Source organism: Oncorhynchus masou, chromosome 11 (genome assembly GCF_036934945.1).
Source record: "Oncorhynchus masou masou isolate Uvic2021 chromosome 11, UVic_Omas_1.1, whole genome shotgun sequence".
Lineage (NCBI taxonomy): Eukaryota > Metazoa > Chordata > Actinopteri > Salmoniformes > Salmonidae > Oncorhynchus > Oncorhynchus masou.
In genome coordinates this window covers 4,160,427-4,179,624 of record NC_088222.1, presented here as the reverse complement: position 1 = coordinate 4,179,624, position 19,198 = coordinate 4,160,427, and the positions used below count along the sequence as shown (strand labels likewise).

At 45.2% G+C, this 19,198-nt stretch overlaps 1 protein-coding gene across 1 annotated transcript in view; it reads right to left on the bottom strand.

Annotated features, from left to right (window-relative positions):
* LOC135548941 (angiopoietin-1 receptor-like) overlaps window positions 1-19,198 on the bottom strand; it is a 56,724-nt gene that overhangs the window by 5,161 nt on the left and 32,365 nt on the right. Inside the window, 11 exon segments of the mRNA XM_064979036.1 lie at window positions 25-95; window positions 1,364-1,477; window positions 2,037-2,227; window positions 4,904-5,014; window positions 6,112-6,325; window positions 7,811-7,971; window positions 12,544-12,781; window positions 12,928-13,025; window positions 13,361-13,541; window positions 13,797-13,909; window positions 18,593-18,727. Of these exon segments, the coding sequence (XP_064835108.1) occupies window positions 25-95; window positions 1,364-1,477; window positions 2,037-2,227; window positions 4,904-5,014; window positions 6,112-6,325; window positions 7,811-7,971; window positions 12,544-12,781; window positions 12,928-13,025; window positions 13,361-13,541; window positions 13,797-13,909; window positions 18,593-18,727 (1,627 nt within the window).

Genomic DNA, 19,198 nt, shown 5'->3' with positions numbered 1-19,198 from the left:
ACAGATGAAAGATGCAGTACTCACACATCACTGTTGGTGGTGTAGACACTGTAGTTCAGTGATTCTATGGCCATCCACCTGACAGGTAACCGTCCCTGTCAGTCACACACAGTAAACACGTCTTTGTCAACTAAGTTTTAGCACCAATAAAGTAATAATGATATCATAATTAATAATAATAATCATTTTAATAGAGTAAAAATATGTTGGATGTCCTCTGTGCCCTTATGAATAACCCCTATGATGTAACTGGAATGATGAGATAATGTTCTTCTTCTCTGTTTTTGATGAGATAGATGTTCATCTTCTCTGTTTTTGATGAGATAGATGTTCTTCTTCTCTGTTTTTGATGAGATAGATGTTCTTCTTCTCTGTTTTTGATGAGATAGATGTTCTTCTTCTCTGTTTTTGATGAGATAGATGTTCTTCTTCTCTGTTTTTGATGAGATAGATGTTCTTCTCTGTTTTTGATGAGATAGATGTTCTTCTTCTCTGTTTTTGATGAGATAGATGTTCTTCTCTGTTTTTGATGAGATAGATGTTCTTCTTCAACGTTTTTGATGAGATAGATGTTCTTCTTCTCTGTTTTTGATGAGATAGATGTTCTTCTCTGTTTTTGATGAGATAGATGTTCTTCTTCTCTGTTTTTGATGAGATAGATGTTCTTCTCTGTTTTTGATGAGATAGATGTTCTTCTTCTCTGTTTTTGATGAGATAGATGTTCTTCTCTGTTTTTGATGAGATAGATGTTCTTCTTCAACGTTTTTGATGAGATAGATGTTCTTCTTCTCTGTTTTTGATGAGATAGATGTTCTTCTCTGTTTTTGATGAGATAGATGTTCTTCTTCAACGTTTTTGATGAGATAGATGTTCTTCTTCTCTGTTTTTGATGAGATAGATGTTCTTCTTCTCTGTTTTTGATGAGATAGATGTTCTTCTTCTCTGTTTTTGATGAGATAGATTTTCTTCTTCTCTGTTTTTGATGAGATAGATGTTCTTCTTCTCTGTTTTTGTTTTATTATTTCACTTCCATACTGTGTTTCATCTTGTCCAGCCATCTTGTCTCAAGAGGTCCATAATGGACATAAGTCCCAGACTGTATAGTGTGTTATCCTCTATGATTTTATTCATGTGCATGTATAGATTTTAAGTTTTATGTGTACTTGTTTGTTTTTTTTAATGGTCGAATTAATAAACTAAACCAAAGCTAAGATAGTGGGCAGCCCAGGTGTGTCCCTCTCCCCAACTGAAAGGTAGGCTTCTGTTTGTGACCACAGCGGTCTGAGAGGATCATATGATTTCATAGTATAAAACCCTTGTGATTTACGTTGACATTAAATTTGTCAGCTTCAGAGACTCTTACCATCGTCTTCTTCACATAGACCTCCTGACCTCTGGACAGACCAAAGTCGGCTATCTTGGCCACAAAGTTGTCTCCCACCAGGATGTTCCTGGCTGCCAGGTCTCTGTGGATGAACTAGAAATCACAAGAGATCTGATCAGAATATACAACTCACAAGAATAAATCCCACAGTATGTGCAACGTTTATGGGATTTTATGACTAAAAGCACACTCTCTTGTCTCTGGGATCTGAAACATAAAAAAGGCACTGACCTAACCTGGTCCCAGATCAGTTTGGGATGTACCTAGCCTGGTCCCAGATCAGTTTGGGCTGTACCTAACCTGGTGCCAGATCAGTTTGGGCTGGACCGAGCTTGGTCCCAGATCAGTTTGGGCTGGACCGAGCCTGGTCCCAGATCAGTTTGGGCTGTACCTAGCCTGGTCACATACCAGTTTGGTCTATACCTCGGGCCATGTCTTCACTACTGACCTGTTTCTGAGCCAGATAGTCCATGCCTCTGTCCACATCTTCAGTACTGACCTATTTCTGAGCCAGATAGTCCATGCCTCTGTCCACATCTTCAGTACTGACCTGTTTCTGAGCCAGATAGTCCATGCCTCTGTCCACATCTTCACTACTGACCTATTTCTGAGCCAGATAGTCCATGCCTCTGTCCACATCTTCAGTACTGACCTGTTTCTGAGCCAGGTAGTCCATGCCTCGGGCCACATCGGCAGCAAAGTGGAGCAGCTGTTGTGAGGTGAGGGTGGAGGCGGTGCTGTTAGCGATAGCGAAGGCCGGGTCAGTCTCCAACACTCTGCTCTTCCTCAGGAAGTCTAACAGGTTACCGTGAGGGGCGAACTCTATGGCCAGGTACAGATAACCTGGAGACATGGTAGAAAACCTGCTTAATAATATCATATATCACTTTACTCTATGGCTAGTTAGAGATACCCTGTCCAAGAGGTGGGTGACATTATATCAGCGTGCCGTGAGGGGGGGGGGACTCTATGGCTAGTTAGAGATACCCTGTCCAAGAGGTGGGTGACATTATATCAGCGTGCCGTGAGGGGGGGGACTCTATGGCTAGTTAGAGATACCCTGTCCAAGAGGTGGGTGACATTATATCAGTGTGCCGTGAGGGGGGACTCTATGGCTAGTTAGAGATACCCTGTCCAAGAGGTGGGTGACATTATATCAGCGTGCCGTGAGGGGGGGGGACTCTATGGCTAGTTAGAGATACCCTGTCCAAGAGGTGGGTGACATTATATCAGCGTGCCGTGAGGGGGGGGACTCTATGGCTAGTTAGAGATACCCTGTCCAAGAGATGGGTGACATTATATTAGCGTGCCGTGAGGGGGGGACTCTATGGCTAGTTAGAGATACCCTGTCCAAGAGATGGGTGACATTATATCAGCGTGCCGTGAGGGGGGGAACTCTATGGCCAGGTACAGATAACCTGGAGACATGGTAGAAAACCTGGTTAATAATATCATATATCACTTTACTCTATGGCTAGTTAGAGATACCCTGTCCAAGAGGTGGGTGACATTATATCAGCGTGCCGTAAGGGGGGGGGACTCTATGGCTAGTTAGAGATACCCTGTCCAAGAGAAGGGTGACATTATATCAGCGTGCCGTAAGGGGGGACTCTATGGTCAGGTACAGATACCCTGATCAGAGGTAGCAGAGAGAGGTGGGTGACATTATATCAGCGTGCCGTGAGGGGGACGGGACTCTATGGTCAGGTACAGAAACCCTGATGAGAGGTAACAGAGAGAGGTGGGTAACATTATATCAGCGTGCCGTGAGGGGGGGGACTCTATGGTCAGGTACAGATAACCTGGAGACATGGTAGAAAACCTGGTTAATAATATCATATATCACTTTACTCTATGGCTAGTTAGAGATACCCTGTCCAAGAGATGGGTGACATTATATCAGCGTGCCGTAAGGGGGGGACTCTATGGCTAGTTAGAGATACCCTGTCCAAGAGAAGGGTGACATTATATCAGCGTGCCGTAAGGGGGGGACTCTATGGCTAGTTAGAGATACCCTGTCCAAGAGATGGGTGACATTATATCAGCGTGCCGTGAGGGGGGACTCTATGGCTAGTTAGAGATACCCTGTCCAAGAGGTGGGTGACATTATATCAGCTTGCCGTGAGGGGGGACTCTATGGCTAGTTAGAGATACCCTGTCCAAGAGATGGGTGACATTATATCAGCGTGCCGTAAGGGGGGACTCTATGGTCAGGTACAGATACCCTGATCAGAGGTAGCAGAGAGAGGTGGCTAACATTATATCAGCGTGCCGTGAGGGGGGGGGGACTCTATGGCTAGTTAGAGATACCCTGTCCAAGAGGTGGGTGACATTATATCAGCGTGCCGTGAGGGGGGGGGGACTCTATGGCTAGTTAGAGATACCCTGTCCAAGAGAAGGGTGACATTATATCAGCGTGCCGTGAAGGGGGGGACTCTATGGTCAGGTACAGATACCCTGATGAGAGGTAACAGAGAGAGGTGGCTAACATTATATCAGCGTGCTGTGAGGGGGACTCTATGGTCAGGTACAGATACCCTGATGAGAGGTAACAGAGAGAGGTGGGTGACATTATATCAGCATGCCGTGAGGGGGGGACTCTATGGTCAGGTACAGATAACCTGATGAGAGGTAACAGAGAGAGGTGGGTAACATTATATCAGCGTGCCGTGAGGGGGGACTCTATGGTCAGGTACAGATACCCTGATGAGAGGTGGGTATTTCTATGAATCCTTCCGAAAAACTGTCATCTGTTTGACTGTCACTTTGTCTTTTAAATGGAATCGATTGACCTTCATTATTCTTCTTCTAATAGCATTACCACGGAACATGCAACAGCCCAGCAAAAACCCATCTGATCAACAGCAAAATCCCATCTGATCAACAGCAAAAACCCATCTGATCAACAGCAAAACCCATCTGATCAACAGTAAAACCCATCTGATCAACAGTAAAACCCATCTGATCAACAGCCCAGCAAAACCCATCTGATCAACAGCAAAATGCCATCTGATCAACAGCAAAATCCCATCTGATCAACAGTAAAAACCCATCTAATCAACAGTAAAAACCCATCTAATCAACAACCCAGTACAACCCATCTGATCAACAACCCAGTAAAACCCATCTGATCAATAGTAAAACCCATCTGATCAACAGCAAAAACCCATCTGATCAACAGTAAAACCCATCTGATCAACAGTAAAACCCATCCGATCAACAGCAAAACCCATCTGATCAACAGCCCAGTAAAACCCATCTGATCATCAGCCCAGCAAAAACCCATCTGATCAACAGCAAAAACCCATCTAATCAACAGCAAAACCCATCTGATCAACAGCCCAGTAAAACCCATCTAATCAACAGTAAAACCCATCTGATCATCAGCAAAACAAATCTGAACAACAGTAAAACCCATCTGATCATCAGCAAAACAAATCTGATCAACAGTAAAACCCATCTGAGAGATGTTTGTATCGTACCTCTGTGTTCATCATAACAATATTATTGTTATATTACCTCTGTGTTCACAGGCCCCCAGTAGATTGATGATGTTGGGGTGGTGGCCCAGTTTACACAGAACTTCCAGCTCCCCTGCAAAGTCTCTGTGGTCGTCTTTAGAGGCATACTCTGTGGGACACACACACACCCACAAGACATACACACACACACAGAGTTGTGACACTAAAATCAAAGTCCCTGTGGTTGCCTTTAAGAGGCATACTCTTTCAGACCCACAAATCACTGACTGTGCCTTTAAGTCTCAGCAATATACACCAAGGGTGTGTCTTCTCGGATCGCTATCGATGGGGAGACATTCAATCTATTAATTCAGTGATTCATTAATTCCTGAATTCCCCATCCATTTCAGTACATTCAAACATCCATCCATCTATCCATCTAACCAACCATCTATCCATCCATCCCTCCATCCAACCATCTATGTATCCATCCATCTATCCATTCATCCATCCATCTATCCATCCATCCATCCATCTATTCATCCATCCATCCATCCATCCATCTATTCATCCATCCATCCATTCATCCATCCATCTATTCATCCAACCATCCATCTATGTATCCATACATCCATCCATCCATCCATCCATCTATCCATCCATCCATCTATTCATCTATCCATCCATCCATTCATATATTCATCTATCCATCCATCTATCCATCTATCCATCCATCCATCCATCTATCTATCTATCCATCTATCCATCCATCTATTCATCCAACCATCCATCCAACCATCTATCTATGTATCCATCCATCCATCCATCCATCCATCCATCTATCCATCCATCTATTCATCCAACCATCCATCCATCTATCTATGTATCCATCCATCCATCTATTCATCCATCCATCCATCTATCCATCCATCTATTCATCCATCCATCCACCTATTCATCCATCTATTCATCCATCCATCCATCTATCCATGTATCCATCCATCCATCTATCCATCCATCCATGTATCCATCCATCTATCCATCCATCCATGTATCCATCCATCCATCTATTCATCCATCCATCTATTCATCCATCCATCCATCCATCTATTCATCCATCCATCCATCCATCCATCTATCTATGTATCCATCCATCTATCCATCTATTCATCCATCTATTCATCCATCCATCCATCCATCTATCTATGTATCCATCCATCTATCCATCCATCTATTCATCCATCCATCCCAGGAGTACAACCTCACCTTTCATGCGTTTAATAGCAGCGTCCATCCTCAGCCCGTCCTTCTTGATGCGAGCTTTGAGCACCTGGCCAAAGTTTCCCTCTCCGATGACGTCCTGGAACTTGATGTCACTCCACTCCAGGGTGGGATAGGCCACGGACTTCTCTGGGTTCTTATGTTTCTTATTGGGCAGGTTGAGAGAGCCAGAACTGAACTGGACCACTGGCTCCTCTCTCTACAACATGGGGAAAAAGAACATCTGTGATTTTCTTTCTAGAAATGTCATCATTTGTGATCATTCAGATATCTGTGTTTATAGTATGTACAGTACGAGCAACGCTAGGGAGATGTGACCTTTAAGTCTTTACTGAAGACTCATCTCTTCAGTGGGTCATATGATTGAGTGTAGTCTGGCCCAGGAGTGGGAAGGTGAACGGAAAGGCTCTGGAGCAAAGACCCGCCCTTGCTGTCTGTGCCTGGCCGGTTCCCCTCTTTCCACTGGGATTCTCTGCCTCTAACCCTATTACAGGGGCTGAGTCACTAGCTTACTGGGGCTCTTTCATACCCGTCCCTGGGAGGGGTGCGTCACTTGAGTGGGTTGAGTCACTGATGTGATCTTCCTGTCTGGGTTGCCCCCCACCCCCCCACCCCCTTGGGTTGTGCCGTGGCGGAGATCTTTGTGGGCTATACTCGGCCTTGTCTCAGGATGGTAAGTTGGTGGTTGAAGATATCCCTCTAGTGGTGTGGGGGCTGTGCTTTGGCAAAGTGGGTGGGGTTATATCCTTCCTGTTGGGCCCTGTCCGGGGGTGTCCTCGGATGGGGCCACAGTGTCTCCTGACCCCTCCGGTCTCAGCCTCCAGTATTTATGCTGCAGTAGTTTCTGTGTCGGGGGGCTAGGGTCAGTTTGTTATATCTGGAGTACTTCTCCTGTCCTATTCGGTGTCCTGTGTGAGTTTAAGTGTGCTCTCTCTAATTCTCTCTTTCTCTCTTTCTTTCTCTCTCTCGGAGGACCTGAGCCCTAGGACCATGCCTCAGGACTACCTGACATGATGACTCCTTGCTGTCCCCAGTCCACCTGGCCGTGCTGCTGCTCCAGTTTCAACTGTTCTGCCTTATTATTATTGGTTATGAACATTTGAACATCTTGGCCATGTTCTGTTATAATCTCCACCCGGCACAGCCAGAAGAGGACTGGCCACCCCACATAGCCTGGTTCCTCTCTAGGTTTCTTCCTAGGTTTTGGCCTTTCTAGGCAGTTTTTCCTAGCCACCGTGCTTCTACACCTGCATTGCTTGCTGTTTAGGGTTTTAGGCTGGGTTTCTGTACAGCACTTTGTGATATCAGCTGATGTACGAAGGGCTATATAAATGCATTTGATTTGATTTGATGTAGAGTAGAGTAGAGTAGAGTAGAGTAGAGTAGAGTAGAGTAGAGTAGAGTAGAGTAGAGTAGAGTAGAGTAGAGTAGAATAGAGTAGAGTAGAGTAGAGTAGAGTAGAGTAGAGTAGAGTAGAGTAGAGTAGAGTAGAGTAGAGTAGAGTCAAATACTTCATTGCCCTCAAGAGTGAACTTGTCTTGCACAAAGCTTTCTGAAACAATGCGAGAGTTAGTCAGGCCAACCCAACTTACCAGTATGTTCTGAAAAGCCTGAGAGTCAAAGACAACTTTGTTTGATTGGCCCAAAGGGGGTTATAAGTCAAGTTGTATTGATCTGAACTCACCACTATATTCTGGAAGGCCTGGACCATGCTGCGCTGGAAGGTGGCTCTCTTCAGCTGCAGGACGATACAGAAGGCCAGTAGGATTGTGATGCATGTCATGCCAGCTGAACCCAGGATGGCATAGAACAACATGTTACCCTCACTGCCCAGCCCAGCCAGACCTGGTGGAGGAGGAGGAGAGGAGGAGGAGGAGGGAGGAGGAGGAGAAGAGGTGGAGGAGGAGGAGGAGGAGGAGAGGAGGAGGAGGAGGAGTGGAGGAGGAGGAGAAGAGGTGGAGGAGGAGTGGAGGAGGAGGAGAAGAGGTGGAGGAGGAGGAGGAGAAGAGGTGGAGGAGGAGGAGAGGGAGGAGGTGGATGAGGAGTGGAGGAGGAGGAGAAGAAGAGGTGGAGGAGTGGAGGAGTGGAGGAGGAGAGGAGGTGGAGGAGGAGGAGTGGAGGAGGAGGAGGAGAAGAGGTGGAGGAGGAGAAGAGGAGGTGGAATATGTTTCAAACATAGTGTATGCACATCCAATAACTTGGCTTAACTCTTCCTGTGGGTTTTAGCCTGATGAAGACATTTGGGTCGAAACATTGCGCAATAAACTGCGGGAGCATTCGTCAGTGTGTAATGCTTGGAGGGACATATGTTGGCTATAGTCATTTGTTGGAAACGTTACTACTTAGTCCCCAGCAGTTATGTCACATTGAGCGGGTTGTAAATCAAACTTCACATTTGCCAGCTACTTGATTTATTGCATGTTGTCTGTCACAAGACACTTAGTGGGGGTTGTTGGTTGGTAATCTGAACTAAGCAGGGGGTGGATGGTGGAGCGAGGGTTTGTAGGGTCATTTATGGGAGCACTCTTGCATGGGGGGAGGATAGAGTGAGAGTTTGGGTCATGGTCGTCGTGACCATGATTCCTGTGGTGTCATAGTACAGATGGGGATATGAGGTTTTGTGTGATGTATTGTGGGTAACTAATTTACTGCTGTGATGCACTGTAAGTAACTAACTTACTGGTGTGATGTATTGTGGGTAACTAATTTACTGCTGTGATGCACTGTAAGTAACTAACTTACTGGTGTGATGTATTGTGGGTAACTAATTGACTGTTGTGATGTATTGTGGGTAACTAATTGACTGTTGTGATGTATTGTGGGTAACTAATTGACTGTTGTGATGTATTGTGGGTAACTAATTGACTGGTGTGATGTATTGTGGGTAACTAATTGACTGCTGTGATGCACTGTAAGTAACTAACTTACTGGTGTGATGTATTGTGGGTAACTAATTGACTGGTGTGATGTATTGTGGGTAACTAATTGACTGGTGTGATGTATTGTGGGTAACTAATTGACTGGTGTGATGTATTGTGGGTAACTAATTGACTGGTGTGATGTATTGTGGGTAACTAATTGACTGGTGTGATGTATTGTGGGTAACTAATTGACTGGTGTGATGTATTGTGGGTAACTAATTGACTGGTGTGATGTATTGTGGGTAACTAATTGACTGGTGTGATGTATTGTGGGTAACTAATTGACTGGTGTGATGTATTGTGGGTAACTAATTGACTGGTGTGATGTATTGTGGGTAACTAATTGACTGGTGTGATGTATTGACAGGGCTCTAACTTCTCTAGCTCCACAATGAGATAGGGTGCAGGCCAGACAGCAGGCTGTTAGCCAGCCTGCCAGCATAGTGGAGTCTGCCACGAGCACAGTCAGTGTAGTGAGCTCAGCTATCCCCATTGAGACCGTCTCTGTACCTCGATCTAGGTTGGGCAAAATGTAACATGGCCGTGTTCACCTTAGCAATGTCACTGGAATGAAGACCTCCTCCATCCCTGTCATTATTGAAAGAGATCATGATATCTCACATCTCAAAATAGAGCTACTTAATGTCAAATCTCTCACTTCCAAGGCAGTTATAGTCAATGAACTAATCACTGATCATAATCTTGATGTGATTGGCCTGACTTAAACATGGCTTAAGCCTGATGAATTTCCTGTGTTAAATGATGCCTCACCTCCTGGTTACACTAGTGACCATATCCCCAGCGCATCCCGCAAAGGCCGAGGTGTTGCTAACATTTATGATAGCAAATTTCAATTTACCCCAATAAAAACTTGGTTTTCGTCTTTTGAGCTTCTAGTCATGAAATCTATGCAGCCTATTCAATCCTACTCAATATAGCTACTGTTTACATGCCTCCTGGGCCATATACAGCGTTCCTCACTGAGTTCCCTGAATTCCTATCAGACCTTGTCGCCATAGCAGATAATATTCTAATCTTTGGTGACTTTAATATTCACATGGAAAAGTCCACAGACCCACTCCAAAAGGCTTTCGGAGCCATCATCAACTCAGTGGGTTTTGTCCAACATGTCTCTGGACCCACTCACGGACACAGTCATACTCTGGACCTAGTTTTGTCCCGTGGAATAAATGTTGTGGATCTTAATGTTTTTCCTCATAATCCTGGACTATCGGACCACCATTTTATTACATTTGCAATCGCAACAAATAATCTGCTCAGACCCCAACCAAAGATCATCAAAAGTTGTGCTATAAATTCTCAGACAACCAAAAGACTCTTAGATGCCCTTCCAGACTCCCTTCACCTACCCAAGGACGTCAGACTCCCTTCACCTACCCAAGGACATCGGACTCCCTCCACCTATCCAAGGACATCAGACTCCCTCCACCTATCCAAGGACATCAGACTCCCTCCACCCTCCAAAATCAGTTAACTTCTCTAGGGTACGTGGGACGGTAGCGTCCCACCTGGCCAACATCCGGGGGAAATTGTGGAGCACGAAATGCAAAAATACTCAATTAAAATATTTAACATTCTTGAAAATATATGTGTTAGAAATCAAAATAAAGCTTAACTTCTTGTTAATCCATCCTATTTTTCCAACTTAATTGAGGAAAATAAGAACAATCCAAAATATATTTTTTTATACTGTTGCAAAGCTAACTAAAAAGCAGCATTCCCCAAGAGAGGATGGCTTTCACTTCAGCAGTGATTAATTCATGAACTTCTTTGAGGAAAAGATCATGATCATTAGAAAGCAAATTCCTTCAAAGGTCAGTTGTCCTGAGTCTGCACAACTCTGCCAGGACCTAGGATCAAGGGAGACACTCAAGTGTTTTAGTACTATATCTCTTGACACAATGATGAAAATAGTCATGGCCTCTAAACCTTCAAGCTGCATAGTGGACCCTATTCCAAGTAAACTACTGAAAGAGCTGCTTCCTGTGCTTGGCCCTCCTATGTTGAACATAATAAACGGCTCTCTATCCACCGGATGTGCACCAAACTCACTAAAAGTGGCAGTAATAAAGCCTCTCTTGAAAAAGCCAAACCTTGACCCAGAAGATATTTTTAAAAACTCGGTCTATATCGAATCTCCCATTCCTCTCAAAATTGTTAGAAAAGCTGTTGCTCAGCAACTCACTGCCTCTCTGTAGACAAACAATGTATATGAAACGTTTCAGTCTGGTTTTAGACCCCATCATAGCACTGAGACTGCACTTGTGAAGGTGGTAAATTACCTTTTAATGGTGTCAGACTGAGGCTCTGCATCTGTCCTCGTGCTCTTAGACCTTAGAGCTGCTTTTGATATCATCGATCATCACATTCTTTTGGAGAGATTGGAACCCCAAATTGGTATTCACGGACAAGTTCTGGCCTGGTTTAGATCTTATCTGTCGGAAAGATATCAGTTTGTCTCTGTAGATGGTTTGTCCTTTGACAAATCAACTGTAAATTTCGGTGTTCCTCAAGGCTCTGTTTTAGGACCACTATTGTTTTCACTGTTATGCGGACGACACACAGCTCTACATTTCGATGAAACATGGTGAAAATTGCCCTCCCTGGAAGCCTGCGTTTCAGACATAAGGAAGTGGATGGCGGCAAATGTTCTACTTTTAAACTCGGACAAAACAGAGATGCTAGTTGTAGGTCCCAAGAAACAAAGAGATCTTCTTTTGAATCTGACAATTAATCTTGATGGTTGTACAGTTGTACAGTTGTCTCAAATAAAACTGTGAAGGACCTCAGCTTTACTCTGGACCCTGATCTCTCTTTTGACGAACATATCGAGACTGTTTCAAGGACCGCTTTTTCCATCTACGTAACATTGCAAAAATCCAAAACTTTCTGGCGGAGATCTTTGTGGGCTATACTCGGCCTTGTCTCAGGATGGTATGTTGGTGGTTGAAGATATCCCTCTAGAGGCGTGGGAGCTGTGCTTTGGCAAAGTGGGTGGGGTTATATCCTGCCTGTTTGGCCCTGTCCGGGGTTATCGTCAGAAGGGGCCACAGTGTCTCAGCCTCCGGTATTTATGCTGCAATAGTGTGTGTCGGGGGCTAGGGTCAGTCTGTTAGATCTCTCTCTCTCTCATATATATATATATATATATATATATATATTTTATTGATTGTGGGTAACTAACATAATTGTGTGATGTATTGTGGGTAATTAACTTACTGGTGTGATGTATTGTGGGTAACTAACTTACTGGTGTGATGTATTGTGGGTAAATAACTTAATGGTGTGATGTATTGTGGGTAACTAACTTACTGGTGTGATGTCTTGTCGTTAACTAACTTACAGAATATTACCTGTGATGTTTTGTGGGTAAATAACTTACTGGTGTGATGTATTGTGGGTAAATAACTTAATGGTGTGATGCATTGTGGGTATATAACTTACTGGTGTGATGTATTGTGGGGAAATAACTTACGAGAGCTCTCCTGTAGCGTCATGGTCTGGAGGGGGATCTGAGGTTTCTCTAGACTCTCCCCCATGTTGTTCTTGGACCAGATCTCCACCAGGTACGGAGTGTCAGGTTTCAGACCGCGCAGCTGGAACTGCATCTGATTGGCTACCTGACCCTGTAGCCCCTCCCCCTGCTGAGGAATGTTGATCTCTGCCAGCTGGCTGTAGTCGGCCAGGGTGTTGTCTTGGAAACGCAGCATCACCTAAGGAGCACATTGGAAAGAAGGCCGGCGGTTTGTTTTTGTGCTAATTCGTTGTGAATTGTTCAGAAAGTGTTCGATGTTGTCTCTGGTTGGAGCTGCTTTATATGTATTTTTAAATCAATTCAAATAATCAATCAATGAATGACCTTGGAGATGGAGTAACCCTCGGCCAGAGACCAGGTAATGATGGCTGAGGTATCTGTTACATTGCAGCCCCTGATGGCAGACGGAGCAGGGGGCAACTCTGACAGAACACACAGGATAGGACAGGTGTTACAGTAGGTCACTTTGAGGGAAGTTGAAGAAATGAAAGCTGTTCTAGCTGTGTATATACAGTAGGATTTTTTTAGATGTAGAAGACATCTATAGCCCCATAGTAGCCCTGTAGCAATCTCGAGACACAGAGACAAAACAATACACTGCTATTTAAAAAAAAAAAAAAACAAGCAAACTAAATCACTGTAATCAATAAGATCAGAATCTCTGGTGTTCATTTTTCTTTTTCATTTGGCAGATCATCTTCCATCGGTCCTAAGTTGTTAAACCAGATCAAGTGTTGTTGTTTTTTTAAGTCATTACCGTTGCTGAGTGTCCATGCAGAGACAGGCTGGCTGTGTTGTCCCACTGACACCGTCATTATCCTCACCCTGCACTCATACTTGTGTCTGGGCTTCAAGTCTGGCAACTTGAGGCCAGTGGAGTTGGATGGGAGCTGGTAGGTCTTAATGGTCCCAGGGTCCGAGCTCTGAACACACTCCACCTGGTGACAGAATAATATCATAGAGTCATACGTTATTCGTACCAGGATATTTGCCCTGGTGGAGTGGTGCTGACATAGGTCTTACAACAGACAAAACAACGCACATACTGTAACAGATGCTTTTAACCAGAAAGAAACTTACAGTACAGTGAGTGTATACATAATAGTGTATGTAACCCAGGTGGGAATTGAACCCTTAACCCTGGCATTGCTAATGCTACACTCTTACCAACTGCACCACACGGGGACACTTACCTGGTAGGTCCAGTCTTCTGTAGCCGACCCAGGCCCCATCACACGGTCCCAGGACAGACCCAGGGAGGTCTGGGATTCAGGGACCAGCCTCACCCCCGAGGGGAGCGGGAGGTCTGGAGGAGGGGAAAGGAAGGAAGGGGTCGTTGAGGTAATTTAACCCTGATACATGGCTGTCTAACGGTAATAGGAGTTTACAACCATGTCTGAGGGTTATAGGTCATTGGGAGACTGGGATCCCCGCCATAGGTCAGTTGATTTAGTAGTGAAATTCCTTGGGCAACCAGTCTAAAATCTCATTGTTTATGGGGTTAGTTATGTAACTCAGAGGCTAGCGATAAATCAGGTTCCTATAAGGCCTCCATGTATCATCTGTTAGGTCAAGATCAGAGGAACATTCCTTGTGTCTATAGAGAAACATCTTGATGTAGTAGCTCAATGCTTACACTATATATACAAAAGCATGTGGACACCTTCAAATTACTGATTCAGCTATTTCAGCCAAACCTGTGCTGACAGGTATGAAATCGAGCACACAGCCATGCAATCTCCATAGACAAATATTGCCGGCCTGACTGAAGAGCTCAGTGACCGTCATTGGATGCCACTTTTCCAACAAGTCAGTTCGTCAAATTTCTGCCCTGCTCGAGCTTCCCGGTTAACTTTAATAAGTGCTGTTATTGTGAAGTGGAAACACCTTCTCTGGAGTGATGAATCACCATTTGGCAGTCTGACAGACTAATCTGGGTTTGGCGGATGCCAGGGGAACGCTACCTCAAATCAAATCAAATGTATTTATATAGCCCTTCGTACATCAGCTGATATCTCAAAGTGCTGTACAGAAACCCAGCCTAAAACCCCAAACAGCAAGCGATGCAGGTGTACCTGCCCAAATGCATAGTGTAAAGTTTGGTGGAGCAGGAATAATGGTCTGGGGCTGTTTTTCATGGTTCGGGCCCTTAGTTCCAGTGAAGGGAGATCTTAATGCTACATCATACAATGTCATTCTAGACTATTCTGTGCTTCCAACTTTGTGGTAACAGTTTGGGGAATGTGCCCACGTGCACAAAGCGAGGTCCATACAGAAATGTTTAGTCGAGATTGGTGTGAAAGAACTTGACTGGCCTACACATAGCTCTGACCTCAAACCCATCGAACACCTTTGGGATGAATTGAAACTCCAACTGTGAGCCAGGCCTAATCGCCCAACATCAGTGTATGACCTCACTAATACTGCTGTGGCTGAATGGAAGCAAGTCCCCGCAGCAATGTTCCATCATCTAGTGGAAAGCCTTCCCAGAAGAGTGGAGGCTGTTATAGCAGCAATGTTCCAACATCTAGTGGAAAGCCTTCCCAGAAGAGTGGAGGCTGTTATAGCAGCAATGTTCCATCATCTAGTGGAAAGCCTTCCCAGAAGAGTGGAGGCTGTTATAGCAGCAATGTTCCAACATCTAGTGGAAAGCCTTCCCAGAAGAGTGGAGGCTGTTATAGCAGCAATGTTCCAACATCTAGTGGAAAGCCTTCCCAGAAGAGTGGAGGCTGTTATAGCAGCAATGTTCCAACATCTAGTGGAAAGCCTTCCCAGAAGGGTGGAGGCTGTTATAGCAGCAATGTTCCAACATCTAGTGGAAAGCCTTCCCAGAAGAGTGGAGGCTGTTATAGCAGCAATGTTCCAACATCTAGTGGAAAGCCTTCCCAGAAGAGTGGAGGCTGTTATAGCAGCAATGTTCCAACATCTAGTGGAAAGCCTTCCCAGAAGAGTGGAGGCTGTTATAGCAGCAATGTTCCAACATCTAGTGGAAAGCCTTCCCAGAAGAGTGGAGGCTGTTATAGCAGCAATGTTCCAACATCTAGTGGAAAGCCTTCCCAGAAGAGTGGAGGCTGTTATAGCAGCAATGTTCCAACATCTAGTGGAAAGCCTTCCCAGAAGAGTGGAGGCTGTTATAGCAGCAATGTTCCAATATCTAGTGGAAAGCCTTCCCAGAAGAGTGGAGGCTGTTATAGCAGCAATGTTCCAACATCTAGTGGAAAGCCTTCCCAGAAGAGTGGAGGCTGTTATAGCAGCAATGTTCCAACATCTAGTGGAAAGCCTTCCCAGAAGAGTGGAGGCTGTTATAGCAGCAATGTTCCAACATCTAGTGGAAAGCCTTCCCAGAAGAGTGGAGGCTGTTATAGCAGCAATGTTCCAACATCTAGTGGAAAGCCTTCCCAGAAGAGTGGAGGCTGTTATAGCAGCAATGTTCCAATATCTAGTGGAAAGCCTTCCCAGAAGAGTGGAGGCTGTTATAGCAGCAATGTTCCAACATCAAGTGGAAAGCCTTCCCAGAAAAGTGGAGGCTGTTATAGCAGCAATGTTCCAACATCTAGTGGAAAGCCTTCCCAGAAGAGTGGAGGCTGTTATAGCAGCAATGTTCCAACATCTAGTGGAAAGCCTTCCCAGAAGAGTGGAGGCTGTTATAGCAGCAATGTTCCAACATCTAGTGGAAAGCCTTCCCAGAAGAGTGGAGGCTGTTATAGCAGCAATGTTCCAACATCTAGCGGAAAGCCTTCCCAGAAGAGTGGAGGCTGTTATAGCAGCAATGTTCCAACATCTAGTGGAAAGCCTTCCCAGAAGAGTGGAGGCTGTTATAGCAGCAATGTTCCAATATCTAGTGGAAAGCCTTCCCAGAAGAGTGGAGGCTGTTATAGCAGCAATGTTCCAACATCAAGTGGAAAGCCTTCCCAGAAAAGTGGAGGCTGTTATAGCAGCAATGTTCCAACATCTAGTGGAAAGCCTTCCCAGAAGAGTGGAGGCTGTTATAGCAGCAATGTTCCAACATCTAGTGGAAAGCCTTCCCAGAAGAGTGGAGACTGTTATAGCAGCAATGTTCCAACATCTAGTGGAAAGCCTTCCCAGAAGAGTGGAGACTGTTATAGCAGCAATGTTCCAACATCTAGTGGAAAGCCTTCCCAGAAGAATGGAGGCTGTTATAGCAGCAATGTTCCAACATCTAGTGGAAAGCCTTCCCAGAAGAGTGGAGGCTGTTATAGCAGCAATGTTCCAACATCTAGTGGAAAGCCTTCCCAGAAGAGTGGAGGCTGTTATAGCAGCAATGTTCCAACATCTAGTGGAAAGCCTTCCCAGAAGAGTGGAGGCTGTTATAGCAGCAATGTTCCAACATCTAGCGGAAAGCCTTCCCAGAAGAGTGGAGGCTGTTATAGCAGCAATGTTCCAACATCTAGTGGAAAGCCTTCCCAGAAGAGTGGAGGCTGTTATAGCAGCAATGTTCCAATATCTAGTGGAAAGCCTTCCCAGAAGAGTGGAGGCTGTTATAGCAGCAATGTTCCAACATCAAGTGGAAAGCCTTCCCAGAAAAGTGGAGGCTGTTATAGCAGCAATGTTCCAACATCTAGTGGAAAGCCTTCCCAGAAGAGTGGAGGCTGTTATAGCAGCAATGTTCCAACATCTAGTGGAAAGCCTTCCCAGAAGAGTGGAGACTGTTATAGCAGCAATGTTCCAACATCTAGTGGAAAGCCTTACCAGAAGAGTGGAGACTGTTATAGCAGCAATGTTCCAACATCTAGTGGAAAGCCTTCCCAGAAGAATGGAGGCTGTTATAGCAGCAATGTTCCAACATCTAGTGGAAAGCCTTCCCAGAAGAGTGGAGGCTGTTATAGCAGCAAAACAGGGACCAACTCCATATTAATGCCCATGATTATGGAATGAGATGTTCGACGAGCAGCTGTCCACATACTTTTGGTAATGTAATATATACGACCTGAGATTAAGAATAAGGTTACTGGGGTGGTTCTTACCCAGGTTACTGGGGTGGTTCTTACCCAGGTTACTGGGGTGGTTCTTACCCAGCATCTGAATAAGGTTACTGGGGTGGTTCTTACCCAGGTTACTGGGGTGGTTCTTACCCAGGTTACTGGGGTGGTTCTTACCCAGGTTACTGGGGTGGTTCTTACCTAGGGTACTGGGGTGGTTCTTACCCAGGTTACTGGGGTGGTTCTTACCCAGGTTACTGGGGTGGTTCTTACCCAGGTTACTGGGGTGGTTCTTAACCAGGTTACTGGGGTGGTTCTTACCCAGGTTACTGGGGTGGTTCTTACCCAGGTTACTGGGGTGGTTCTTACCCAGGTTACTGGGGTGGTTCTTACCCAGGTTACTGGGGTGGTTCTTACCCAGGTTACTGGGGTGGTTCTTACCCAGCATCTGAATAAGGTTACTGCGATGGTTCTTACCCAGGTTACTGGGGTGGTTCTTACCCAGGTTACTGGGGTGGTTCTCACCCAGGTTACTGGGGTGGTTCTTACCCAGGTTACTGGGGTGGTTCTTACCCAGGTTACTGGGGTGGTTCTTACCCAGGTTACTGGGGTGGTTCTTACCCAGGTTACTGGGGTGGTTCTTACCACAGAACTAGAATGTTCGTTCATTCTAATTCTATGGTTCTTTCAAAGCCATTCTAATTCTATGGATTGTATGGTTCTATGGTTCTTTCAAAGCCATTCTAATTCTATGGATTGTATGGTTCTATGGTTCTTTCAAAGCCATTCTAATTCTATGGATTGTATGGTTCTATGGTTCCTTCAAAGCCATTCTAATTCTATGGATTGTATGGTTCTATGGTTCTTTCAAAGCCATTCTAATTCTATGGATCGTATGGTTCAATGGTTCTTTCAAAGCCATTCTAATTCTATGGATCGTATGGTTCTATGGTTCTTTCAAAGCCATTCTAATTCTATGGATCGTATGGTTCTATGGTTCTTTCAAAGCCATTCTAATTCTATGGATTGTATGGTTCTATGGTTCTCACCAAGCATCTGTGTGGAGAAGCTGGCCTCTGGACCGGGAAACCCCGCCCCTCCGGCGCCATGGCGACTCAGCTGGATGAAGGTGGTGTAGTGGGTCATTGGAGACAGGTTCTCTAGCTTCACTACTGGGCCAACCACTGAGAGGGAGTGAGAAAGAGAGGGGGGATAGAGAGAAAGAGAGGGAGGGCGAGAGAGGGGAGAGAGAGAAAGAGAGGGAGGGTAGAGAGAGAGATATATAGAGGGAGGGAGAGAGAGGGGGGAGAGAGAGAAATAGAGGGGGAGAGAGAAATAGAGGGAGGGAGAGATAGAGTGGGGAAGAGAGAGAGAAATAGAGGGAGGGAGAGAGAGGAGTGAGAGAGAAATAGAGGGAGGGAGAGAGAGAGAGAGTGGGGTAGAGAGAAAAAGAGAGGGGGCGAGAGAGGGAGAGAGAGAAAGAGGGGGAGAGAGATGGGGGTGAGAAAGAAAGGGAGGGTAGAGAGAGATATATAGAGGGGGAGAGAGAGAAATAGAGGGAGGGAGAGAGAAATAGAGGGAGGAGGAGAGAGAGAGAATAGGGGGAGGGAGAGAGAGAGAGTGGGGAAGAGAGAGAGAAATAGAGGGAGGGAGAG